This window comes from Coturnix japonica, linkage group LGE22C19W28_E50C23 (genome assembly GCF_001577835.2).
Source record: "Coturnix japonica isolate 7356 linkage group LGE22C19W28_E50C23, Coturnix japonica 2.1, whole genome shotgun sequence".
Classification (NCBI taxonomy): Eukaryota; Metazoa; Chordata; class Aves; order Galliformes; family Phasianidae; genus Coturnix; species Coturnix japonica.
In genome coordinates, this window is record NC_029544.1 from 1,682,761 (window position 1) to 1,707,928 (window position 25,168).

The 25,168-nt window shown below is 58.6% G+C and overlaps 5 protein-coding genes across 5 annotated transcripts; 3 read left to right on the forward strand and 2 right to left on the reverse strand.

Annotated features, from left to right (window-relative positions):
* Positions 1-403: 403 nt before the first annotated feature.
* LOC107325865 (retinol dehydrogenase 7-like) lies at positions 404-2,842 on the reverse strand. Its single transcript, XM_015887085.2, has 5 exons — positions 2,406-2,842; positions 1,573-1,909; positions 1,247-1,505; positions 801-964; positions 404-709 (listed from the first exon to the last, which is right to left on the reverse strand). The coding sequence occupies exons 2-5, from the start codon at positions 1,883-1,885 to the stop codon at positions 480-482; spliced, it is 966 nt and encodes a 321-aa protein (XP_015742571.1). The 5' UTR covers positions 1,886-1,909; positions 2,406-2,842; the 3' UTR covers positions 404-479.
* A 97-nt stretch (positions 2,843-2,939) lies between these two features.
* On the reverse strand, positions 2,940-4,630 carry LOC107325866 (retinol dehydrogenase 16-like). The gene is made up of 4 exons (XM_015887086.2): positions 4,171-4,630; positions 3,842-4,100; positions 3,390-3,553; positions 2,940-3,273 (listed from the first exon to the last, which is right to left on the reverse strand). Exons 1-4 carry the CDS (start codon positions 4,481-4,483, stop codon positions 3,056-3,058), a joined length of 954 nt encoding a protein of 317 aa, XP_015742572.1. The 5' UTR covers positions 4,484-4,630; the 3' UTR covers positions 2,940-3,055.
* Positions 4,631-4,744: 114 nt separating this feature from the next.
* PRIM1 (DNA primase subunit 1) lies at positions 4,745-8,680 on the forward strand. Its single transcript, XM_015887084.2, has 13 exons — positions 4,745-5,122; positions 5,236-5,393; positions 5,477-5,583; positions 5,752-5,825; positions 5,964-6,100; positions 6,169-6,227; positions 6,683-6,792; positions 6,909-7,000; positions 7,071-7,215; positions 7,361-7,430; positions 7,530-7,615; positions 8,354-8,452; positions 8,538-8,680. Exons 1-13 carry the CDS (start codon positions 5,020-5,022, stop codon positions 8,555-8,557), a joined length of 1,260 nt encoding a protein of 419 aa, XP_015742570.1. The 5' UTR covers positions 4,745-5,019; the 3' UTR covers positions 8,558-8,680.
* Positions 8,681-8,802: 122 nt separating this feature from the next.
* Positions 8,803-17,566, forward strand: NACA (nascent polypeptide associated complex subunit alpha). The gene is made up of 7 exons (XM_015887064.2): positions 8,803-8,933; positions 9,312-9,383; positions 15,733-15,818; positions 15,932-16,009; positions 16,432-16,578; positions 16,849-16,977; positions 17,168-17,566. Exons 2-7 carry the CDS (start codon positions 9,314-9,316, stop codon positions 17,549-17,551), a joined length of 894 nt encoding a protein of 297 aa, XP_015742550.1. The 5' UTR covers positions 8,803-8,933; positions 9,312-9,313; the 3' UTR covers positions 17,552-17,566.
* Positions 17,567-18,456: 890 nt separating this feature from the next.
* PTGES3 (prostaglandin E synthase 3) lies at positions 18,457-25,043 on the forward strand. Its single transcript, XM_015887065.2, has 8 exons — positions 18,457-18,707; positions 21,819-21,932; positions 22,091-22,160; positions 22,686-22,784; positions 22,970-23,059; positions 23,476-23,538; positions 23,935-23,959; positions 24,209-25,043. Coding segments are annotated over exons 1-8 (483 nt in total). The 5' UTR covers positions 18,457-18,705; the 3' UTR covers positions 24,229-25,043.
* Positions 25,044-25,168: the final 125 nt, after the last annotated feature.

The following is a 25,168-nucleotide window of genomic DNA, read 5'->3' on the forward strand; positions in this document are numbered from 1 at the left end:
ACGCGGGGCTGTGCCGATCGCTGCTCAGTCCCGCAGGCAATTGCACACCCTCGGGGACCCATCTCCAGAACCGTCGTGGTTAATTATCCCTTAATTAGAGGCATGAAAGGATGCGTGAGTCACCGCCCGCACATCTGATGTGCCGAAGCGGAGCAGCACCCAGCGGTGTCAGCGGACCCCGAGGGCGCAGAACGGGGGCAAATGGAGCTGTGAAAAGGGGGGATATTGGGGGTAGGGGGCGGGGGGGGGGTGGTTTCCATCTCATGTGCTGAAGGTGCCGTTGGGGATGGAGCTGGTTGCGGCCCCCGGCAGCTGCGGGAGGTGGGAGCTGGATGGAAAACGAGCGAGGATGGCAAAGGAACGGGGGGAAATGGGAGATGTGAGCTCAACTGATACAAAGGGAGGTGATGCAGAAGGGAACAAGGCGTTTAATGAGGTTCTGCACCCGCAGGAGCCCCGAGGGCAGCACGGGGATGAGCTCAGGGACCCGTGGGTGTCCCGTAATACGGTTTCGGCATCACGAAGGAGACGAAGGCATCGCAAAGCCACGTCGGGCAGTAGCTGAGAGGCAGAAGGAGGAGCAGAGCGTCCCACCCGGCGGCGTAACGGCTGCGGGGGCTGTGGGACAGCAGAGCGTGTTGGATGCGGGCCGTGACACGGGACAGGCGGGGGCTGCTCAGGCGGTGCAGGAGGATGCTGCGCTGGGTGTCTGTAGGGAGGAGGACGGGGGTCAGTGGGGCGGGGTGCTCCGTGGGGTGGGTGCTGTGCTGGGTGGGGGGTGGGTGGGGGGATGTACTGACAGATGTCCAGGTAGCGACGGCCGTAATATGCCCGGGTCTCTATCGGGAGCTGAGCCCAGAGGCGCTGCAGTTCCTTTGTTGCCACTTTGGGGTCGGTCATCCCCGTTCGGAATCCGCCGGGTTCGATGATGGAGACTTTCACCCCAAAGGGTCTCATCTCACGCCTGAATTGGGGTGGGGACATCGCTGTCACTGCCCCGGGGTGGGAGCCAGAGCTGCCACCAAGGAGATGGAGCCCCTCCAACCCGTTCTATCTTTGCACAACCCGCCCAATTCCAAACCCACACCGACACCTTTCACAACCCCCCCAGCGCTTCTTCCTCCTATTGGGACAGGAGTTGCCGGGGCGGATGGGGGGGAGATGGCGAAAGCAGGACAGAGGCAAACCAGCTCTGCTCCTTAATGCTGCCGAACCCGGACAGGGACCCAGCCGGGCTGAGCTGTACCTGAGGCTGTCGGAAAACGCCTCCACGCCGAATTTGGACGGGCAGTAGCCGCCCCCGAAGAGGGACAGCCGGCCCATCACACTGGCCACGTTGACCACACGACCATGAGCCTCCCTAAGCAGCGGCAGGAGGCTGAGAGTCACCTCGATCAGCCCCACCAGGTTGACGTTCAGCACCGCCACGAAGTCTTCCTTCCTCAGCCACTCGTTGGGGGCGGAGGGGACGGCGATGCCGGCGTTGTTCACCAGCCCCCACAGCCCTGCAATAGGGCCGGGATGAGCCGAGACCCCTCCGGGACCCCACTCCCCACCCCGACCCCCTCCTACCTCTGTCCCCCACTCGCTCCCGCACCCACGCGGCGGCGGCGGCGATGCTGTCGCTGGACGTGACGTCCAGCAGGACGGTCTGCAGGCGAGACGAGGCGGCCGCCCGCAGCCTCGCGGCCCCGGCCTCGCTCAGGCAGCCCGCCAGCACCCGCAGCCCCCTCGCGTCCAGCTGCCGTGCCAGCAGGCTGCCAAAGCCCGAATCGCAGCCCGTGATCAGCACGAACTTCTCGTCCAGGCCGCCCACCGTCTGCCGCTCCAGGTTCCAACGCCGCAGCAGCCACAGCCCCAGCAGCGCCAGCAGCCACAGCCACATCGCGACTGGGGGGGGTACAAGGACCTGCGGCAGGGTCGGGGTTATCCTGGGTCCTGGTTGTGCCCCTGCTCCCTGTATTTGGGGTCTTTGTCTCTCAGACTTGAGTCCTCACTCTTCCCATCGGCTGCCACCCCATCGGAACCCATCGCAGCTGGTGCTCGGGGTGGGCGCTTGTTTGTGGCTCTCGGCCCTATCTGCGCCCCCCCCCCCCCCCCCCCCCCCCCCCCCCCCCCCCCCCCCCCCCTCTATCCCTGCCCTCCCACCACTCCGAGCACTCGGTTTCCATCCCTTTAACACCCCGCAGAGTTTTCCCTTCATCGTGAGGTGGACACAGTTCATCGCTGCCTCACCGCGCTCCCCCCATTACACAGCACTGCAATGGGGCAGCTCCCACCACCCCACAGAGCTCCCACCCCACCGGGACCCCCCCAGCCCGGCCTCGTCTGACCCCATCCCTCACATCTCCCCGCTCTGTGCCCGTCATGGAGGAGCTGCACCTACAAACAAACCCCGGGGTTACCTGTGCAGCTCTGCGCCGCTCCACGAGTCCTCACACAGCCCAAGTCCCCACGTATAAATAGAGCTCAGTGCAAGGAGCAGCCACGCAGCACGGGGCAGCAGCGGGGGCAGCGGTGCCCAAATAGCTGCAGGCGACGCTGCAGGGCGGGCAGGATTGCAGCAGAGCTGAAATAAACCTTGAGTTCTTTAATCCTCGCCGCCTCGTGTTGCACGGAGCCATGCAGGGAGCGCTGCTGCAGCTCTGCAACAGCTGCATGTGCTGATGGAGCCCGACCCGAGGCATCGCACAGCACTGCAGGGCTGGCTGCATTGCATGGGAAGGATGCGGTGATGCTGGGTGAGGGCAGAGCAGCAGCGATGGGGCTGAGAGCTGCACAGCGGCACTGGGACCCCATTCACCTGGTTGCCCCCAGCTCCAAGGGATGGCAAAGGGGGCATGTATAGGGTGGGGGCTTGGCAGCACTGTGCCCACTGCTCCCCCATGGGCACAGCCTCAGTGCGCTGCAGAGGGAAGGGGCAGGGCTCAACCACACCATGCAGGGAAGAGGTCAGCTTTATTCAGCAGCAAACATTGCCAGTGCAAAGTGCAGCGCTTTGCTTGCTGCCGTGGGATCTCAGGTGTGGGGCGATGCCAGCTCTGCCCTCACGGCCTCACACTCTCTGGGCAGGTTTGGGGGAGGTCCAGGTGAACAAGGCGTCGGTGATGGCAGAGGGAAAGTAGCTGAGAGGGATGTAGATCAGCTTGGCATCCCAACCAGCTGCATAGCGGCAGCGCGGGTAGCGGCTGGTCAGTGCGTGCTCCATGCAGCCCGTCACCAGCGACAGGTTGGGGTTGCATTTCTTCATCATCTCCCTCATATTTGCCAGGACTGGGGGCAGAGGGAGGGACAGGAGCTGAGATTGTGCCAAAGGGACCGAGAGGCCCCGCTGGGTCCCGGTGCAGCTCAGCACTGAGATGCTGGGTGAGCTTTGGGGATGCACTCACAGTCCTGTAGGTATTTATCCCCATAACTGGCTTTGGTTTCACTGGGCATCCTCTCCCAGGCTCTGAGGAGGCTCTTCTCTAGTTCTGCAGAACCGGTGATGGCTGTTTTGAAGTAACCCGGCTCGATGATGCTCACCTTCACCCCGAAGTGCCTCATCTCAAGCCTGGAAGGCAGCGATGCAATGGGATGGGAGCAGCAAAGGGGGGTGGGCTGAGTGGGGACGGCCTCGCTATGGGGCACAGCAGGGAAACCCAACCACAGAGGGCACCACGAGCAGCCCAGCATGAGGCTGGGATGGTGCACGAGCAAACACTGACCGCAGTGGGACGGGATGGGGTCAGAGCAAACATTGGAGCCGCTCCATGGGACACACAGCGGGGCAAGGTCCGAGTAGCGGGGTCCGACCAGCCCCATAACGCTGCCAGGCAGAGCAGGGGGGAGCAGGACTCACCGCAGACTGTCGGAAAACGCCTCCACGCCGAACTTGGACGGGCAGTAGCCGCCCCCGAAGATGGACAGCCGGCCCACCACGCTGGCCACGTTGACCACGCGGCCCCTCGCCCTCTTGATCAGCGGCAGGAGGCTGAGAGTCACCTCGATCAGCCCCACCAGGTTGACGTTCAGCACCGCCACGAAGTCTTCCTTCCTCAGCCACTCGTTGGGGGCGGAGGGGACGGCGATGCCGGCGTTGTTCACCAGCCCCCACAGCCCTGCAATAGGGCCGGGATGAGCCGAGACCCCCGCTGGGCGCCCACTCCCCACACCCCGACCCCCTCCTACCTCTGTCCCCCACTCGCTCCCGCACCCACGCGGCGGCGGCGGCGATGCTGTCGCTGGACGTGACGTCCAGCAGGACGGTCTGCAGGCGAGACGAGGCGGCCGCCCGCAGCCTCGCGGCCCCGGCCTCGCTCAGGCAGCCCGCCAGCACCCGCAGCCCCCTCGCGTCCAGCTGCCGTGCCAGCAGGCTGCCAAAGCCCGAATCGCAGCCCGTGATCAGCACGAACTTCTCGTCCAGGCCGCCCACCGTCTGCCGCTCCAGGTTCCAACGCCGCAGCAGCCACAGCCCCAGCAGCGCCAGCAGCCACAGCCACATGGTGGGGCGGCAGCAGGAGGAGCACGACGAGGAGGAGGAACGGGACGTGGAGGCGGCCGGGACTCGCGTGGACACGGCACAAAGCGCAGCCCTGAGCTCTGGCTCCGGCCCGTGCCGACCTTGGACCGGCCCAACTCCTCGGGGCCGGTGTGTGTCAGTGCCAACACATCTGAATACGGGGCCGGGCAGCGGCTCAGCCCGTCCTCCCACGTCCCGTGATTTCAATCCCCATCCGTGGCCCCTCGGCTCGTTGGCAAAGCCGCCCCTCGTTGGCACGGGGCTGAGCTGCCCTCGAACCACCACCCAACTTATGGGGGGTCTCAGGGGCTCCGCTCCCGGGACTCGGCCGCTGTTCAAAGCAGGGACGGGGTCGGTGCCGGTGCTGAGCCCCCCCGGGGGTCCCCGTTAACCCGCTCCGGTTCCCCGACGGCCGGCGCTGTCGGAGCGGTTCAGCTCCGTTCCGGGAGGGGTCGCACTACATCTCCCAGCGACCACTCGGTTTCTTTCGGTCCCGCCGTTTCCCTCCGCTTCCCGTCATGGCGCCGTTCGAACCGGCTGCGTTACCGGAGCTTCTCCCGGTGTTCTACCGACGGCTCTTCCCACACGGCGCTTACGGCCGCTGGCTCGGCTACGGCGGCGGTGAGCGAAGGGACCGGGCGGGGTCGGGACGGCGAATCGGTGGGGTCTACATCCCCCCCAACCCCCCCAATCCCCCCAACCCCCCCAACCCGACCCTCTCCGCATCCCCGCAGTGGAGAAGAACTATTTCCAGCTTCGGGAGTTCTCCTTCACGCTGCGGGACGACGTTTACGTGCGGTTCCAGTCGTTCTGCAGCCCGCAGGAGCTGGAGAAGGAGCTGCAAAGGACCAACCCCTATAAGATCGACATCGGGGCCGTATATTCGCATCGCGTTCGTATCCCCCCCCCACTCCCCTTCTTCCACCCCTAAACCCCCCGGTGGCTGCGGGATGTGACCCCTTGTGCTCCCCGCAGCCCAACCAGCACAACACGGTGCACCTCGGGGCGTTCCAACCCGTGGAGAAGGAGCTGGTGTTTGATATCGATATGACCGACTATGATGATGTCCGGACGTGCTGCAGGTCCCTGGGGGGGTTTGGGATGGGGAGGGGGGGGTTGTAGCCCCATAGGGCCCCGTTAGCCATGGGGGGGGTTGGGGATGGGATGGGGGGGGTTGCAGCCCCATAGAGCCCAGTTGGCCGTGGGGGGGGATGCTTGGCACCCATCTGACCGCTGTGCTCTGCCCACAGCTCGGCTGATATCTGCTCCAAGTGTTGGACTCTGATGACCATCGCTGTCCGTGTGATCGACCGTGCACTCGTGGGTGAGGGATGCAGGGATGTGCATTGAGCACGTATCCAGACCCTGCTGTCCATTGTGATGCCTTCAAATGGGTCTGGGGGAGCACTGCTATGGGGCTGGAGTGCCTGGAGTGCTCCCCCAGCCCCACTGTGCCCCATAGAGGACCTGGGCATGAAGCACCGGCTGTGGGTGTACTCAGGAAGGAGAGGTGTCCACTGCTGGGTCTGTGATGACGCCGTACGTAAATGGTCCCCAGCTCTGAGAGCTGCTGCTGTGGAGTATCTGAGCCTGGTCAAGGTGGGTGTATGGAGGGGGGGGGGGTTGTGTTGCCCACCTGGTTGGGCTGAACAATCTGACATTAACAGGGTGGAGCTGAGACGGTGAAGAAGGTGAATCTGTCAGAGCCTGTGCATCCATTCATCAGGTGGGTGGGGATGGGGATGGGGGTGCTCTGCCTGGTGTTGTGCTGATGGTTGTGGGGTGCTGAGCTGATGGTTGTGGGGTGCTGTGCTGATGGTTATGGGGTGTTGAGCTGATGGTTGTGGGGTGCTGTGCTGATGGTTGTGGGGTGCTGAACTGATGGTTGTGGGGTGCTGAGCTGATGGTTGTGGGGTGCTGAGCTGATGGTTNGGTGCTGAGCTGATGGTTGTGGGGTGCTGAGCTGATGGTTATGGGGTGCTGTGCTGATGGTTGTGGGGTGCTGAGCTGATGGTTGTGGGGTGCTGTGCTGATGGTTATGGGGTGTTGTGCTGATGGTTATGGGGTGTTGTGCTGATGGTTATGGGGTGTTGAGCTGATGGTTATGGGGTGCTGAGCTGATGGTTATGGGGTGTTGAGCTGATGGTTATGGGGTTCTGAGCTTCTCCATCTGCTCCTCAGACGCTCAGTGAACGTGGTGGAGAAATACTTCGAGGCGTATGCACTGCAGGGCCAGGACATCCTGGGCAGCCCCGAGCGCTGGGACAAAGTGCTTGCTCTGGTTCCAGACGGTATCCTTCTATCCTTCTCTCCTTCTCTCCTTCTCTCCTTCTCTCCTTCTATCCTTCCATCTGCTGGGCTCAGGGGGGGGTTGTGTTGGCTGTGATGGCCCTTAACAGCCCCGCAGAGCACCGGGAGCTGCTGCACACTGAGTTCCCCAAGAAACGTGACTCGGGGCAGCGCTGGGAGCTGCTCAAGGGCCGCATGGAGAGGACGCGGGTGAGTGGCTATGGGGCAGCTATGGGGCAGCTATGGGGCCGTGCTGCCCCTTGACTACCTGTACCCACAGCGGGCTGCGGGCAGCGGGAAGGGCACGGCGTGTTATGCAGACTGGGAGATCATGCTGCAGTATTGCTTCCCACGGCTCGACATCAACGTCAGCAAAGGCATCGGGCACCTCCTGAAGAGCCCCTTTAGTGTCCACCCCAAAACAGGTGGGTACCCTAAAACAGGGGGGTACCCCAAAGCAGGCGGGTACCCCAAAATGGGGGGGGTGCAGCTGGTTGTGGGGTCAGCACCCTGCTATGGGCACCCCATGCAGCACCTCTCTTCACCTTCCCCTATCTCTGTCCCTTGTAGGTCGCATCTCGGTGCCGCTGGACCTGCAGAGGTTGGATGAGTTCGACCCATTCTCAGTGCCCACCATCAGGTCGGTACATGGGGTCGGTGTGGGGGGAGCCCTGGTTGTGGGTAGCCCCTATTATGAGCAGCCCCCCCCCACCATGTCCTGCATTGTCCTTCCATGCAGCTCGCTGTGCCAGGAGCTGGATGCAGCCGGTGATGATGCAGAGCAGGAGGATGGAGAGGAGACGGAGCCGAAGAGGAGAGTGAGGGGTGAGTGGGGCAGAGGGGTGGGTTAATGTTAATGGCTGGGGGAGGTGGGTTAAGGGCTGGGGGCGGGGTTAAGGGTTGTGGGGGGGTGGATTAATGGCTGGAGAGGTGGTTAAGGGTTGGTGGGTTAATGTTAATGGTTGGGGGGTGGTTAAGGGTTGTGGGGGGGTGAGTTAATGGCTGTGGGGGTGAGTTAGTGGCTGGGGAGGTGGGTTAAGGGCTTGTGGGGGTGGGTTAATGCTGGGGGGGTGGGTTAAGGCCTGGGGGGGGTGGTTAATGTAAAATGGTTGTGGGGGTGGTTAAGGGTTGTGGGGGTTGGGTTGATGGCTGGGGGGTTAAGGGCTGGTGGCTGGGGGTTAAAGGGCTGGAAGGGGTGGTTTAAGGGTTGGGGGGGTGGGTTAGAGAGCTGGGGGGGGTGAGTTAAGGGCTGTGGAGGTGGGTTTAAATAGGCTGGGTGGTGGATTAATGGCTGGGGGGGGTGGGTTAAGGGCTGTGGGGGTGGGTTAATGGTGAGGGGGTGGGTTAAGGGTTTGGGGGTGGGGTTAGGGTTGGGGAGGTGGGCTTAATGAATGGGGGGGGTGGGTTGATAGCTTGGGGGGGGGCGGTTAAGGCTGGGGGGGGGTTAAGGGTTGGGGAGGTGGGTTAATGCTGGGGGGTGGGTTTTAAGGACTGTGGGGGGGGTGGGTTGGGAAAAGTTGATGGGGGTGGGTTCAGTCCCATCTCCCATCCCCCCCCATTCAGATTACCGTCGGACCCAGCTGGCTCCCTACGTAAAAACCTTCGAGCAGTTCCTGGAGGAGATGGAGCGTGAGCGTCGCGGGCAGCGGCTGCGGAGGAACGGTGAGAGCTGGGGGGGCTCCACGTCCAGCTGCTCCTCCATCATCGGATCCTCCATTAAACCCCATTAATTTCTGCTCCTTCCCAGACCTGCAGGGACAGTTCTGACCACGGAGGGAGGATCAACGACCCCCCCCCCCCCCCCCTAACTTCGTGTCCAATTCTCACTTGTCTGGATGCTTTTTTGTACTTTTTATACCCGAAATCTATTAAAATTGCTATTCAGCTCCGTGTCCGCCTCCTTGAGGCTGCGGGGTGGGGGGGATGGGGGTCCCGGGGGGCGCCCCCCCTTCTCGTACCCCGGAACGTCCCAACGTGACCCGGAACTTTCGAACGCGGCCCGGAACGTTCGTGCGCAGCCGTCGGGGCGAGCGGACGGAAGTGTGTTGCTCACTTCCCCCGGAAGTGATTGTCTTTCCGGAAGTCGCGCCTTCCGCCGCTTGGTCTCTTTCTGCCGCCATCTTGGGCTCCGCTTCCCCGTCCGGTGAGTGTCGCCGCCGCCATCCGCCTCCATCCGCGGCCTCGTGGGGTTGAGACGGCGGCCGAGGCGGGAGGGAGAGAGGGAGGGAGGCGGAGGAGCGGTCGGGGCCGTCGGTGGAGCCGGAAGAGGCGGCTGAGGCCGCGGATGGGCTGAGGGAAGCGGGCGAGTCGTGTAGGCCGCAGTAGGCCCGAGCCGTGGGGAGGCCTGGGATCCGCCTGGGATCCGCTCCATGTTGGGTCCCCGCTGCCGTTAACGGGCAGCAGCCGGGCGGCCCTCGGTGCTGGTTGAGTCCCCGGTGTGCGGTGCCGTTAAGGCCCGTTACCGATGTTTAAAGGCGGCCTTGAGTCCGGTGTGGGTTCTTTATCCCCGTTATTCACACAGAAATGCCTGGCGAAGCTACAGAAACCGTCCCGGCCACAGAGCAGGAGCTGCCGCAGCCGCAGGCGGAGACAGGTAAACCGGGAGAACGGGAGGATACCGGGGAACCGATGGGACGAGAGACACCGGGATGGGGCAGCGATGGGGTGGCTGGGGGTAACACTGTGTTGTATTGGGGCTCATTCAATCCCAGCCTTGGTCAGTTGGATCCAGCACTGTTTGTTGGCCCTGGGTTGTAACATTAATATCTATCTGCCCTCATTGTGCCCAGATATAACGTCTATAAAGGCTGGGGTTACTTTTAGAGGGGGCTTTTCTCAGCTAAATGATGGTTTTTTGGCTCTGCTCGATGAGGGAGGTGTTGCATCATCTGGAAACACACATGGGGAGCACATGGAATGAGTGATGGGCTGATAAATGATGTGGCCAAGGTGTGGGAGCATAGGAGAAGCTGAGGCAGCCTGGACAGTCAGTTCAGTGCCAGGCACTTCATTGCCAGGCACTTCATTTCATTGCCAGGCACTTCATTGCCAGGCAGTTCATTTCATTGCCCTCCTGGAGCAGGTTGAAGTGATGGCTGCTGTGTGACAGCTGTGCTTGGAGGCAGCTGCTCTGTTCCCTGTCAGCCATAGCTGGGATTCCTGTGGTTCCATGCCACAGGCTTGTGTCCTCTTGGGGCTCTGTGCTTCCTTGGGTCACCTCCTGTCAGTGCTGTGCTGCTCTCAAGTCTCTCATGACATTGTGGAGGTTGGGAGAAGTGGATCCCAGGCAGCTTTGACGGTGCTGTCCCCTGTCCTGGGGGGGTGGTGAGGCAGAGGAAGGCTGCTGGATCCCTCTGGGTTGTTGTGGAGGTGGGATGGTAAGCTGTTGTGATGTCCTTTCTGTGCTGAGCCAGCCCTTCTGGGGCCAGGCCAGGCAGGAAGCTGGTCTGGGAGGGCTCTGGTGCAGGGTGGGAATCTTCAGTGTCTTCCTTTGACTTGTGGGAAGTTGGTCTGTGCTCAGGGCAGGGCTGCAGCCTTTAGCTGGTCAAAAGAGTCATTGCAGTCTATTTATTGTAAACATCCCTTAACAAATTACGTATGGTTTGCAAGAGTCCCACACTCCACGTTTGTTTGTTGGCTGCTGGATAAGGAGGGGTTATTTGTGGGGCTGATTGCAGGCCGGCCTCACACCACGCTCTCCATTGCGTGTGGGTGAAAGAACAGAAAGGGCTGGACAGATTCTTGAGAGAGCAGAGTTGTTCTTTCTGCTTGTTCAGTCCAGGGCCAGGGGCCAGCTCACTCTTGGCAGGACACGCTGCTCCTTTTTGAAGTGTTTATGGCTTCCCCCAGAGCTGAGGTTTCCTGGTTCACGCTGGCTGCCCTGGTCAGTGGTTGGAGCATCCAACACAGCAGCTGCAGGTTCCTCTGCTGCTCTGTGTTTTGAGGTCAGCAGGGTGTTAGAATCATCTTCTGAGCTGTGGGTCTTGGGGGAGAGAAAGGGAGACCACCTGAAGATGAAGCTGCTGTGAGTCTTTACTGTGTGCGTTGCTGCTCTGGACAACAGAATGGTGAGGAGTGGAGTAACTGACTGGCTTTACTTGGGAAAAATAGAGTCCTCCATGTGAAGTGGCTCCTTCCTGCAGGACAGCAGGCAAGAGTCAGCACCCAGAAGGGAAGAAGGAAGAAATCTTTGCTCCAGTCACGTGGCTGCAGCTCTGTGATCTGGGTTGGGACGCTCAGCCCTTGGCAGGAGGCCTGGCCACATGCCTTGTCCTGTCTCCCATGTCGCTGTGGGTGTGCAGGGCTGTGCTGCCCATAGAGCCAGTTCTGCTCTCCTGACCGGCGCTGCTGGTTGTGCTGGTCTGATCAGTGTTGCTGCTGTGGGCTCTCACTCTGCCTCTCCCCAGCCCTGGGCTCCTTCGGTTCTGTGTCAGGCTTTGGGAATGGCCCAAGTGGAGGGCAGGGCCTGTTGTATGGGACGGGTGGTAACAAACTGTCCTTCTCACCATTCAGTTCCAGCTGTCCTCCCTCCTGCAGCCCCTGCTGCCTCTTCTCCTGCCACAGCACCAGGTACTCAGACCTCCTGGTAACACCCCGTGTGTCACATTAACCACAGTGTGCTGCTGTTCTGGATGTTTGTGGTTGCATTAACCCTAATGGTGTGCAGGGGGAGGACTCTGGGTCCTGGCCCTGTACTGTGCTCAGAGGAACCAGGTGGGCTTCCACCTGCTGTTGAGGGAGGCTGGCTGCCTGCTGCTCTCAGCTCAGTCTGTGGGATCCCTAAGAGCCCTTGGGGCAATTTGCACTGTGCTTTTCCCCAGTACCCCTATCTTGGGTTCTGGAGGTGTGGGGAGCCCAGAGCCAGAAGACAGAGGACTGGCTGTTGTGGGGGGGTGTGTGTGTGTGTTTCTTCCTGCCCTGCCTTTGTTTTCTCTTTTTATTTCTCATGGGTTCACTTTGTTTCTTTCCTTCAGCTGTTCTTCCTGCTGCTCATTCCCTGCCTCTGACTCCAGCCCTGGGCCCAGATGCCCAGGCTGTTCCTACAGAGCCACCCAGCTCTGCCCCAGCCGTGCCCCCAGCCCCTCTCTCCCCTGTTGTGGTCCCAGCTGCAGCAATTCCTGTCTTTTCTGCCCCTCCCCAGCCCTCTGCCCCAGCTCTGCCCCTCCCAGTTACTTCTTCCCCTCCTCCAGCTCCAGTTCCACCATCCCCAACTGGTTTTGCTGCCCAAGGGCCTGCTGCTGCCCCAGTCAGCCCAGTATCTCCAGGACTCCCAGCCCCAGCATCACCAGTTCTGGCTGCACTTCCTGCTGCAGGGCAGGCAGCCCCCCCAGCAGCCTCCCCATCTCTAGTGAGTCCTGGCTGCCTCCCAGCTGCTCTCATGCCTCCTGTTAAAGTCTCTGCTCCTCCCAGCCCCACTGGAGCTGCAGCCTCAGCCCCTCACCCTGCACCTCCCAAGAGTCCCGGGGCAGCCCCAGCTGCTCTGCCCCAGGCACCCCCCCAAGCAGCAGCCCCTGCAGGTACCACAGCTCCTCCCCAGAGCCCCCCTGCGATGCCAGTGCACCCTGCTGCACCCCTGCCCCCTCCAGCTGCTCCCCTGGGCTCACCCCTGGCAGCCACCATCTCCCCACCCATCTTTCTGTCTGCCCCCATGGCGCTGGCCCCTCTGCTGCCGGGTGGTACAGTCCCCTGCAGTGCTGCTGCTCCCGTGCGGGGCTCCATGTCTGGTACTCCCACCTGTCCGCTGGCTCCAGCTGCTTCTGGGACCATGACCTGTCCTGTGGGCCCTGCCCTGGCAGCCCCTGGCAGCCCTGCAGTGGCCAGGACACCCCCTGGGAGCCCAGTTCCTGTGACAGCCCCTGTCCTGCCCAGCCCACCCCCAGCAGCTGCCTTGTCCTCCTCAGGGCCACCAGCAGCTCCAGCTCCAGCTAAAGCAGCTCCAGCCACCCCTGTCTCACTGCCAGCTGCTGTGACTCCTGCCAGCCCCCTGCCTGTCACACCAGCAATGGCAGCTCCAGCCACCCCTCCTGCGGCCAAAGGAGCACCCCAGAGTCCAGTCACTACCCCGTCTGCCCCTGCTGCTGTGGTTCCTGCAGCTGTCCCAGCTCCAGCTGCCCTCAGTTCCACCAAAGCAGCTCCCCAGAGCCCTGTTGCTGCCACTCCAGCTCCTATAGCTGCCCCTTCTGCCACCAAAGCAGCTCCTCAGAGCCCTGTTGCTGCCCCCTCTTCTCCTGCTGCTGTGATTCCTGCAGGTCCTCCATCTCCAGCTGCCCCTTCTGCCACCAAAGCAGCTCCCCAGAGCCCTGTTGTTGCCACTCCAGCTCCTACAGCTGCCCCTGCTGCCACCAAAGCAGCTCCTCAGAGCCCTGTTGCTGCTCCCTCTGCTCCTGCTGCTGTGGTTCCTGCAGCTCCCCAGAGCCCAGGCACTGCTCCCTCTGTCCCTGCTGCTGCAGTTCCTGCAGCTCCCCAGGCTGCAGCTGCCCCTGCTGCCAACAAAGTGGCTCCCCAGAGCCCTGTTACTGCTGCACCAGCTCCTGCAGCTCCTCCAGCAGCAGCCAAAGCAGCTCCTGGGAGCCCAGCTGCTGCCCCCTCTGCCCCTGCCAGCCCCCCACCTGTCACACCTACGCTGGCAGCTCCATCTGCACCCCCTGCAGGCAAGAAGTCCCCAAAGAGCTCTGCTGCCGCCACATCCTCTCCCTCTGCTGCAGCAGCTCCAGCAGGTCCTGCAGCTCCAGTTGCCCCCACTGCAGCCAAAAAGCCCCCAAAGGGCTCTGCTGCTGCTCCCTCTGCTGCACCAGCCCAAGCTGCCCCCACTGTAGCCAAAAAGCCCCCCAAGAGTCCCACTGCTGCCCAGTCTGCTCCCTCTGCTCCTGCCACGGCTCCACCAGCTCAAGCTGCCCCCCCTGCAGCCAAAAAGTCCCCTAAGAGCCCCACTGCTGCCCCATCTGCTCCCCCTGCAACTCCTGCAGCTGCAGCCAAAGCACCTCCCAAGAGCCCCACTGCTGCCCCATCTTCTCCCCCTGCAGCTCCAGCACCTTCAGCTGCAGCTAAAGCATCTCCCAAGAGCCCCACTGCTGCCCCATCTTCTCCCCCTGCAGCTCCAGCACCTTCAGCTGCAGCTAAAGCGTCTCCCAAGAGCCCCACTGCTGCCCCATCTGCTGCCCCTGCAGCTCCAGCACCTTCAGCAGCAGCTAAAGCACCTCCCAAGAGCCCCACTGCTGCCCCATCTGCTCCCCCTGCAGCACCAGCACCTGCAGCTGCAGCCAAAGCATCTCCCAAGAGCCCCACTGCTGCCTTGGCAGCCCCTTCTGCTCCCTCTGCCCCCCCTGCAGCCAAGGCAGCTCCTGCCAGCCCGGCTGCCCCTGGCACACTGCCTGCAGTTCCAGGTGCTGCTGCCTCAGCCCCGGGGACTCCTGGTGCCCTCCCAAAGCCAGCAGCTGATCGTGGAACCCCCACACCCCAGAAAGCAGAGGCCACCCCTCCTGCCTCTGCTGTGCCAAATGCTGCCCCTGCCAAGAAGCAGCCCCCCACCACTAAAGGCAGCAAGCAGGCTCCACGTCCATCCCCAGCCAAGCCTGCTGGGAAAGGCCCTGTTCCTGCCAGCACCGCTGTTGATGACGATGATGACCTGCCCCCCCTGATCCCCCCTGAGGTGCCCGCTGCCGAGCCGCCGCTGCAGCCCATCCTGGTGGACCTCTCTCCCCGAGCAGCCGTGGCCCCTGCCGAGGCCCCTGCTCCTAAGCAGCCCGTCGTGAAGAATGACAAGGGTACAGCTGGTCAGCACAGTTTGCCGTGTGCATGGAGTGTCACTGGCTGCCCACTGGATACTAACCCAGCACGGGGCCCTCAGTGCCCCCCGTGTGGCTCGGTGCGTCTGCGGGTGTGCTGTGCTGAGAGTGGGGTGAGGGGTGGGGGGTTGTTGCTGTGCCATCACCTCTCCAGGGCTCGGCACGGTGCCTGCAGGCTGCTGTCACTAACAGCGTGTTGTCAGGCACGGAGCATGGTGTGACCTGTGTGGGTGTTGGAAATGCTGCCTGAGCTGGTTTCATGCTGGATCTTCGGGAAGAGCTGCTCCATGCTGTGCCCAGCTGTGTTTGGATTTAGCTGTGGGTTTCCCACTGTCCATCCACCAGCAGAGCGTTGCTGGGGGCTGTGCTGGTGCCTGGGCATCACCCAGCAACCTGCAGAGACCTTTGTTGTGGGCTCCTGTTTGCGTGGTGTGTACAGAGACACTTTCCAGAGAAGGAAATGGGCCTGAATTTGGGTGGCAGCTGCATGAGAGAGCACTGAGCTCACCCTGCAGCCTGCTCTGCGGGCTGGAGACACACAGCTCTGCTTTGTGTGGTGTTCTGGAAGGTACCGTGCACTGCATGAGCTGGTGGAGAGGCCAAACTGAGTGTCCAAAAGGTTGTTTTTGATGAGGGTTTTCAAACTGAGTATAGATCAGCCTGTCATCGAGTCACAGAGAGGTGCAGCAGCCCCAAGGGCCTGGTGGGCTGGGTCTTGGTTCCGTGCCGTGTCTCAGCTCCCGCAGTGCCTGCAGCTGAACAGGTTTGAGGAGCTCTGAGAGCATTGCTGCTGACTCACTGGGCCGTGGCTCTGGCCTGGAGCATTGGAGTTGGGCTGAGTCTTTGGGCACAGAGCACTGCCTGGCCCCTGGTGTGGCTTCTCTGGCTGCTCTTGGGCATCTTCCACCATGGCAAGAGCCAGGAGGAGGCAGGGTGGCTCTGACTGGCCCACTGCTGTCCCTGCTCATGGCTGCAAAGCTCTTCCCACCAGGTGTTACTCAAGCACACCAACTGGAAATGCATTTCACTTGGAATTCAAATCACCAGCAACAGCTGACACTAAGGCATTAGTGTTCCATGAGCTTACTGTGTCCCCTGGAGCTGCCTGAAGCTCCTGGCAAGGTGCTGAGCTGAGAACTGTGACATTCATTTCTGCAGGGTCTGGAACAGAGTCTGACAGCGATGAGTCTGTACCAGAGCTTGAAGAGCACGACTCCACACAGGCCACAACACAGCAGGCACAGGTAGGGAGGGGTGCAAACCAGCCACCCCGTGTCCTGTGGGGACAGATATATGCCCTTTACCCCACCAGCTCTGTATGGTTGTCACAGCACTCTCCTGTTTGCTCTCCTTGCAGCTTGCAGCAGCAGCTGAAATAGATGAAGAACCTGTTAGCAAAGCAAAACAGAGCCGGAGTGAAAAGAAAGCACGGAAGGTAAGAGGAAGGCGAGTGGGCAGATGTGTATGTGGACAAGCTGTGGCTTTGGGGTCTTGCATATTACCCTCGAGTGCCTGGTGTTTGCCTTGGGAAGCCATTCAAGGCAGCAGCTCCTCACCTCCCAGCCCAGCATTGCAGCCTGTGGGAGCTGCAAGAGGTTCATATCACTTTTTGCCTTCATTAGACCCCTAGGCGAGGGAATGTCCCTGTTCATAAGCAAAATCCTTTTGTCTGGAGTGGCTCCATGGATCCATGGATGATGTGGATCCATGACGTGGATGGGACTTAGAAGTTTCCTCCCAGACTGTGCTATGTCAGTCTGAAAACCTGAGAATGACTGATGAGGGGACACAACTGACGGGCTGAGCTGTGTCAGTACCTTTTCATCCCTTCACTTCTCTTTCTCATTTGTTTTTCAGGCAATGTCTAAACTCGGCCTCCGCCAGGTCACAGGAGTAACCAGAGTCACCATCCGCAAATCTAAGAACATCCTCTTTGTCATCACAAAACCTGATGTGTACAAGAGCCCAGCATCAGACACCTATATAGTCTTTGGAGAAGCAAAGGTCAGCTGACTGCCGTGCCAGGCAGCCACACTCCTCCGTGTTCACAGCAACAGGGGGCAGACTGCAGAGCTGTGAGGGGTGGTGGGGGTTTGTTCTTGCTGCCTACACCCCTATTTGTGCCCTGGGGTGGTGCAGGGAGGCCCACAACCCACACCGACATCGGGGTTGCTGCGTGTGGGTGCTGCCAAGCTCAGCCTCCCCCATCTGAGCCTGTGTGCCGCCATCACACTGCATGGACCTGGCCTCACTTCTGCTCTTTCCTTCTTCTAGATTGAAGATCTGTCCCAGCAGGCCCAGCTGGCGGCTGCCGAGAAGTTCAAAGTGCAAGGAGAAGCCGTCTCAAACATCCAGGAAAACACACAGACCCCCACCGTGCAGGAGGAGAGCGAGGAAGAAGAGGTGAGCCCTTCCCCAGACGGCCCTGTAGGGCTTCCCCATCCACTCCTGCCTCTGATGGGCGGCCAAGCAGGATGTGTGTGCAGACATGCAGCTCTCCATCTGCCTCAATGGCAGAAGGGAGCAGATCCTTGGGGGCTGCAAGGAGCAAACTGTGCTGAGCTGCAGTCAGAGCTGGACGCTGCTTCTTTAGGTTGATGAAACCGGTGTGGAGGTGAAAGACATCGAGCTGGTCATGTCCCAGGCCAACGTGTCCAGAGCGAAGGCGGTCCGTGCCCTGAAGAACAACAGCAACGACATTGTAAACGCTATAATGGTGAGCTGCTGTGTGCTGGGGGGGGGCCTACATCCCACATTTCACATCCCATATCCCATAACCCACATTTCATATCCCACATTCTATATCTCATATCCCACATCCCACCTCTGCTGTTTGAGGCCTACCACTAGGCCGCACTGCCGCCATTGGGGCCTACTGCCTCCATTTGGGCCCTACTGCCTCCATTGGGGCCTACTGCCGCCATGGGGCCATACTGATGCCATTCGGGGCACTACTGCCGCCATTGTGGGCCTCTGATGCCATTGAGGCCTACTGCCTCCATTGGGGCCTACTGCCTCCATTGGGGGCCTACTGCCACCATTGGGGCCTTACTGATGCCATTGAGGCCTACCGCCATTGAGGCCTACCGCCATTGGGGCCTACTGCCTCATTGGGGCCTGCTGATGCCATTGGGGACCTGCTGAATGCCATTGGGGCCTACTGAAATCGCCATTGAGGGCCTATTGATGCCATTGGACGCACTACTGCCCCATTGCAGAGACCTACTGATGCCATTGGGGCCTACTGCCGCCATTGGGGCCTACTGCCTCCATTGGGGCCTACTGATGCCATTGGGGCCTACTGATGCCATTGGGGCCTACTGATGCCATTGGGGCCTACTGCCGCCATGGGGGCTACTCCGCCATGAGGCCTACAGCCCCCATTGAGGCCTACAGCCCCCATTGAGGCCTACAGCCCCCATTGAGGCCTACAGCCCCCATTGAGGCCTACTGTCGCCTTTGGGGCCTACTGACGCCTCTTTTTCTCTCCTCAGGAGATTGACGTGTAGAGCCGAACGGCAGGAGAGGGAACCTATTACTATATTTCTTTTTTTTTTTTTTTTTTTTTTTTTTTTTTTTGGTTATTTCAGAGAAGACTTAAAGGAAAACCTACATTTAACATTTGTACTTTGTTTCTATCAGTTAATAAAACTTAATTGATAGAGCCGCACTGACTGAGGCCTCAACTTCTCTCAGGCGCGCCTACAGGCCGCTGCCCCCCCCCCATGTCTCCATGGTAACCACTGGCTCCGCCCACTCAGCGCAGTGCGCATGCGCGCCGAGAAGCTGCTAGAAGGGAGGAGGGGGCGTGGCCAATGAGGGGAGGGCGGGAAGCGCCGCGCGCCGGAGGCGACACGCGGGACACGCGCATGCGCAGAGTGAAGCGGCCGAATCGGCGCGGCGGTATTTTGCTGCGTCACCAACGTTGGGCGCCGCCGCCGCGCGGTGCATTGTGGGAACCGAGGCCGCGCCGAGCCCGGAGCCTTCGGAGCGCCCGGAGCTCAACGGGCCGCACCGACACACACCGACACACCGACACACACCGACACACACCGAGAGACACAGCGCCGCCACCCGCCGGGTTAGGCCGTGTCCCCCCAACGACTGGAGCCGCCGCCGCCGCCACTCGCCATGTGAGGCCCTGAGGGGGGTTGTGTGTGTGTGGGGGGGGCGCTCCGGGCCTACACCGTGAGCGGCGGAGGGGGCGGGCACCGACATGGGAACAGGCCGCGGCCTGGAGCGGAGCAACGCGATCAGCGCCGGGATGGGCCGCGACATGAGGCCTGTCCCGGTGCGGGGCAGCGAGCAGCGAGACGGCGGGCAATGAATGGGAACCGGGCGGGGACGGACGGGGCTGCGGGACGGGACGGGATGAGCTCCGGGTCCGGCTGAGCTCCGGGTCCGGTCGAGCCCCGGGTCCGGTTGAGCCCCGGGCCGGGCTGAGCGCTGAGCCCGATGTGTTGTGCCCTAAGTGGTTCAGCTCCATGCAGTGATTGGAGTGAATGCAAACAGCGGCACCTTCCCGGTGTTATTTGCCCCAAACCCCGTGACTTGAGACCCGCCGGTTCTCATTGATCCAATGGGTTGATCACTGTGGCCATCACCGCCATCACTCTGAGCTCTAGGGCTGCTGAATGGGACTTAGAAGGAGCAAAGAGTCTCAGAGCTGAGAGCTCCGTGTAACCTTAAAGGCTGCATCATCCCCAGAGCTCAGCGCTGCTGCATTGCGATGCCTGGGGTTGTTCTCACGGCCTGCAGCTCCCACGTGGTGCTGGGAGATGAAAGCAAAAGGAGTTAATGCAAAAGGAGTTAATGGGGAGCAAAACTCGTCACGCTGGCTGTGGAGATAAGAGGGTTTCTCGTGATCCTCTATGGGGGGTGAGGATCTTTGTCCAGCAGATGATGCCTGCAGCCATCCGGGCTGTCAATGTGCTTTCCAGGATGGGATGTGTCCTCCCAGTGTGTTGAATGGGGAAGAGAAAAAGCACGTGGGCAGCTTTGGGGGCATCCTGATGGCCTCAAGTTGTGCCTGGTGTGATCTGAGCTCAATATGGGGGCACAGGGGCTGAGGATCCCCCCCCCCCCCAACGGAGCCTACCAAGGGGTGAGGGGGCTTCTCAACCCAGCACAGAGCTGCTGTGATCATTGCCATCCTCATTGGACAAGGGGGATGGTTTGAAACTGAGATAGGGAAGGTTTAGGTTGGATTTTAGGAGGAAGGTGGTAATGCATTGGAACAGGCTGCCTAAAGAGGCTGTGGATGCCCCATCCCTGCAGGCATTCAAGGCCAGGCTGGATGTGGCTCTGGGCAGCTGGTTGGTGACCCTGCACATAATGGGGTTGGGACTCAGTGCTCACTGTGGTCCTTTTTAACCCAGGCCATTCTATGTGTCTGTATTCAGAAGGTCACCAGACTCTACAGGTGATGGTGGAGCCCTCTGGGAATATGGGGAGGGCTCCATTGCTGTGCTTGGCTCTATTCAGTGCCTGGCAGTTGGTTGTTGGGTGGGACTTAAGGTTTATTTGCTCTGTTCTCAATGTGGTTAGGACAGGAGGGCGATCCATCACCAAAGCACACACACAACGCTCTGCTTGACAATGTTGGCATAAGGCTGAAGTAACGTCTAATTAATTTATTCTGCTCTCATTCTATGAGCTCAGCTGAGCCAGGAGGAAGCGCTGGGCTCTGCTTAATGATCCCAACATCCTTCTCAGTGCTGGGAGGAAATGGGTGCTGGGTCTGCGGGGGGTGAGGGGGAACCACCTGCACTGCTCAACCTGGGTCTGCTCAGAGCAGTGTGAACCACAGCACAGCATGAGATAGGAATCACCATTAGAAGCCACTATGTAGCTGCCCTATTCAGATGGTGAGTCCAGCAGCCCAGGGAAGGCCTCTGTTTCCCTATGAGAGATGGAAAGGAAGGTGAGTAGTTCATATAAGACTTCTAGCACGGTTTTAATGTGTTGCACTGAGTGTATTTCAGCATGTGGGGAGGTACTAGAAGTTTGCTGTTAGAAACATGAATTGCATTGGAGTAAGCTGGATACAAGCATCGAGGCTGGGTTAGAACAGCACAACCAGGGAACGTGCCCAGCTCGCAGGGAAGGCTGGGGATGTCTCCATTGACACTGCAAACACGTGCAAAGTCTTCTTGCTATTCACAAGAGCCTCAGCACCGTGCTCAGCAGGGACACTGAGGCTGCTGTTGTGATAACAGCACGCTGGCTGGTGGGATCTCTGTCCCTTGGCTTTATAAGCAGCAGCAATTCAGGAATCAGCCGTGGAGTGGATCCCATTTGGTCTCTCTCCCCTTTATCAGCTGAATCACAGTAGCTTCAATCCCAACTCCTTGCAGGCAGGAAGAATGGTGGGGTTTGAACTTAAAACAGCGTCTGTGAGTTGTGGTTGTGGGGCTGCTTTGGGCTCACAGCAGTGGCTGCACCCTATGGGTCACGGTGCAGGTGAGCTCAGTAGCTGCAGCTGAATGGGGTGGGAGTTGAGATCTGCTCTGGAAGCTTAACGGCGGGTCACCCTGATGGAACGTTCTGGAAACTTAATCCGTCTTTGGTTGGGTTCTCATGCTGTAATGCTTTAGAGTGCAGCGCTGAGTCCGAGCACCTCACAGCATGAAGGTGCTACAGAGAGCAGCACCTTATTCTATGTGTCCTGATGTGCTTTCACTGCCTGGAGCTGTGCTGGAAATACCAAAGGAAATGACCGGCGGGTTCAGAACAGGAAACTTCAGCACTGGAATTGCAGCGTTGCTCACACACCTCTGGGAGCAAAGCTCTGTGCTCACCCTGCCATAGCAACAGCAGCTCCTGCTGGGTGTTTAACACTGGGATGGGGTGGTTGAGCTGTGGGGATGGGCTGGATGTGATGGGAGCTGGCAGTGGGGCTGCTGTTACCCCCCTGGTGTGGGGTGGATGCACTCAAACAGTGCTGCTCACCTGGAGCTTGAGCTGCCTGTATGGAAGCTCAGGAACCCAGCAGTGTTTTGTGCTGCAGGAGGGCAGGAGCTGCCTTCTGTCTCAAGGGATGCCAGCTTGGAGTTGGAATCTGCAGGTGTAGAATGTGAAATGTGGGTCATGATGCTGCTGGTTTGGTGGTACCGATCCCAGCTGGGTTTGACGTGAAGCTCTTGGACGACCCATCTTCTCTTCAGCCTTCATATCAGCTTTAAATGCTCTTTAAAGGCGAGCTGAAATCCTAACCTGAATGTCTTTAAATGGTCTCCCTGCAGGCAGCCTGCTTCTGCGAAGTGGTACGACCGAAGGGATTACGTCTTCATCGAGTTCTGTGTGGAAGACAGTAAAGATGTTAATGTAAATTTTGAGAAATCCAAACTTACGTTCAGGTAAGTGCTGGGTCACGTCAGCACTGGGATACCCACAGCTGCACCAGTGCTGATGAGGTGATGCTTTACCTTAAAGGAGCGAGCTCTGTTACCAACCTTTATTTATAGCATAAGACATTTCCTGCTGAAAGCTCTTTTGTTTTTTGTTCTCTCCCCAGTTGTCTTGGAGGAAGTGATAACTTTAAACATTTAAACGAAATCGACCTTTTTAATAATATTGATCCAAATGTAAGTACCCTCTGCAGCTCTTCTACCACGTTCTTAACGCTGTGTGCAGAATGTTCAGCTCTTTCTCATTCACATTGCCTGCCTTTCCTAAAGCAAGTTGCACCCTGCAGAGGGGAGCTGCTCCCCCTGTGCTGCCCCTTGTTTGCTCCTCCTCACCCATGGGCACATAAGGGGGGTTTTGCTCAGTCAACCTCAAGCACTCGGTGCCGTTTCACCTGTTGCATTTCCTCACTTTTAATTATTGTTGTAATTAAAAGCATGGCATTGATTTCTGGAGTCATGCAGACCTGCTGGTAATGGGAGCTGTCTGATAAATAGCCACGCTGTGCTTTCGTGTGTCTGAGTGCTTTTGCACCCTAAGGATCAACTTTCTCACAGTACTGGGGGTAGCTTAAAGAACAGGCAGTGCTTTTCAGGGCAAGGAATAACTAAACAGCTTAAAACAATGAATAATATGAGTTTGTGATGGTGTCAGTGATTACTAAACTAACAATTACTGTCTTTTTTATGTCTTTCTTTCCCCAGGAATCAAAGCATAAAAGAACAGACAGATCTATCTTGTGTTGTTTACGAAAAGGAGAATCTGGTCAGGCATGGCCAAGGTTAACAAAAGAGAGGGCAAAGGTGGGTTTCATCCCCTCGGTGTCTGTAGCAGTCTGTACTTGATGGCCCCTCTTTTGTGTGTGTGTGGGGGGGTCATGTTTGAATGGTGCAGCATTGCTTGCTTTGCTGGTTGGGTTGGCAGTTCTGGTAGTTCTCATCCTGTGTAGTAACAGCTTGTCTTTCATTTTCTTTATGTTAACCTGCAGCTCAACTGGCTCAGCGTGGATTTCAACAACTGGAAAGACTGGGAAGATGATTCAGATGAAGACATGTCCAATTTCGATCGTTTTTCTGAGGTAGGGGAAGATGAATTCCTGGAGGTTTGGGTTTCTTTTGGCTTTTGTGTGAGCTGGAAGTGACCGACAGCTTTAGAGTTACCTTCCTCTGCCTTCCTCCTGCTCTCTGTGTGCCTTACTCAGCACAAAAGGTCTTTGGTACGGTGCTGATGAGCAGCAGAGCTCAGGGCAGGAAATAACAGCTCTGGAGCAGACTGCAGTTGCTTGAACTCATGCTGTGGGCTCTTGGCACTGCAGCTCGTGCTCGTTATCAAATGCAAAATGAATGCTTGTCCTACTGGTGTCGGTCACCTTGTGATTTCTGCATAGCAGCAGCAAGGCCTGTCAAAACAGCTGGTGGCTGTTGGTTATCACAATCTTAAGCTACTTTGTAGGGTTTTATTCCCATTCACGTGGCTTTTATCTTTCTGAAACAGATGATGAACAACATGGGTGGAGATGACGATGTAGACTTACCAGAAGTAGATGGGGCAGATGATGTAAGTACTTTGCAGTATGTAGGTCGGGCTAAGCACGCTGCGTGTTCATTGCTACTTGCTGAAGTCGAGCTTGCTTTCCCCACCTCAGCATAGTTCTAAGTATAAATGATGCCAAACCTTGCTTGTTAATTGATAGAGTTGAGCAGAAATAGTCCTTTCCCCCTTCAGTTGTGCTGGGGGCAGTCACAGCAATGTTCGCTGTTTAGCTTCGGTTTTATACACCTTCCTGCAGTGATTGCTCATTGCTGGTTTGTAGACAACTACTGGTAAAGCTTAACTAAATCATGTCCTGAAGAACCTGTATTTGCTTGGGATATGCTCTGACAGCAGGCTTGCTGCTTCTGAAAGCGCCCTCAAGCATCATCTGCTCCACTTAATGTCATTTCTTCTTTGCAGGACTCACCAGACAGTGATGATGAGAGTAAGTTGCCATTTATGGCTTTTATTCTGCCCCCGTCTGTATGTGCTGAGGGTGGAGGGAGCTGTGCTGCCTTGTGGGTCACACTAAATCCAGGCTACCAGCTGAAGCCAGCACCTCTCTTCAACCTCTATGGGCTGTATTTTCTTGCTCGTGTTCCCTGTGATGCAATATGGCAGCTGGTAGCTTTAATTTTCTTCTTGTTTTGTTTTAAACACTCATACTTTCTTTTTTCTCTTCTTTCCTCCTTAGAAATGCCAGATCTGGAGTAAGGAAAACTGTTGTCTTCAGGGTTTGGGGAAAGAACTTCATCACATTTCATAATTGAGATAAGAATCCTTGAGTTGCTAGCCCTAAAAAGGGGAGATATTGCATCCTTTAACCCATTTATTTTGATTCCCAGTCCATTTGAAATGGCTTTCACTGATGGTAGGTGTGTACCATTGTGCGGGGGGCAGTCTCTAAAGCCACGAGAGGCGAGAAAATCAAACTTATGCATGAATTCCAGACTTCCAAACCAAAACCCAATTGAGGTCAATGGGCCGATCCATCCGTAACACTGGCAATAGAGTTTACAGAGCCCTCGTAGCAGACATCAGAGCGGAGCAGGCTTCAAGTCCTGCGCTCCATTGGCCTCTTTATCCCCCTTTTGTGGCTCACGGTTCAATCTTTAACAAAACAAACCCCCTTTCTTTTCTCGCATTGGCTGTCTATAAATTGAACAAGCTGCTCAATATACCTCTGTGGTGTCTTCAGGTGTGTTCCACTCATGGTTTTTATTAAAAAAAAAGGAAACAAACAAGCCCTCTGTTTGCTATTTCATGCCCACTTTGGCTCTTTAATGGCTGCGTGCCCCATAGTGAGGCCTCGAGGCCCAAATCCACCCCACGGATCCGCTATGGGGCCGCGTTTGTGGATCTATGAGACCAAATGTTCTTTGCACTGTTGGGATGGGAACGAATGAGAACACCCAGATGGGACCCGACGGGGCCTTTATTCTGTTGGAAAAAACCTCCATTTTTCTGTTCAGAACGGTGGGAATTTTTTTAATGTCTGCATTCTTTCTAATAAACTGTTGAAGACTCCATCACGGCTCCGATCCATCATGGCTCCTGCGGCTGCGGCCTGGGCCTGCTGCGGCCTGGGCCTGCTGCGGCCTGGGCCTGCTGCGGCCTGGGCCTGCTGCGGCCTGGGCCTGCTGCGGCCTGGGCC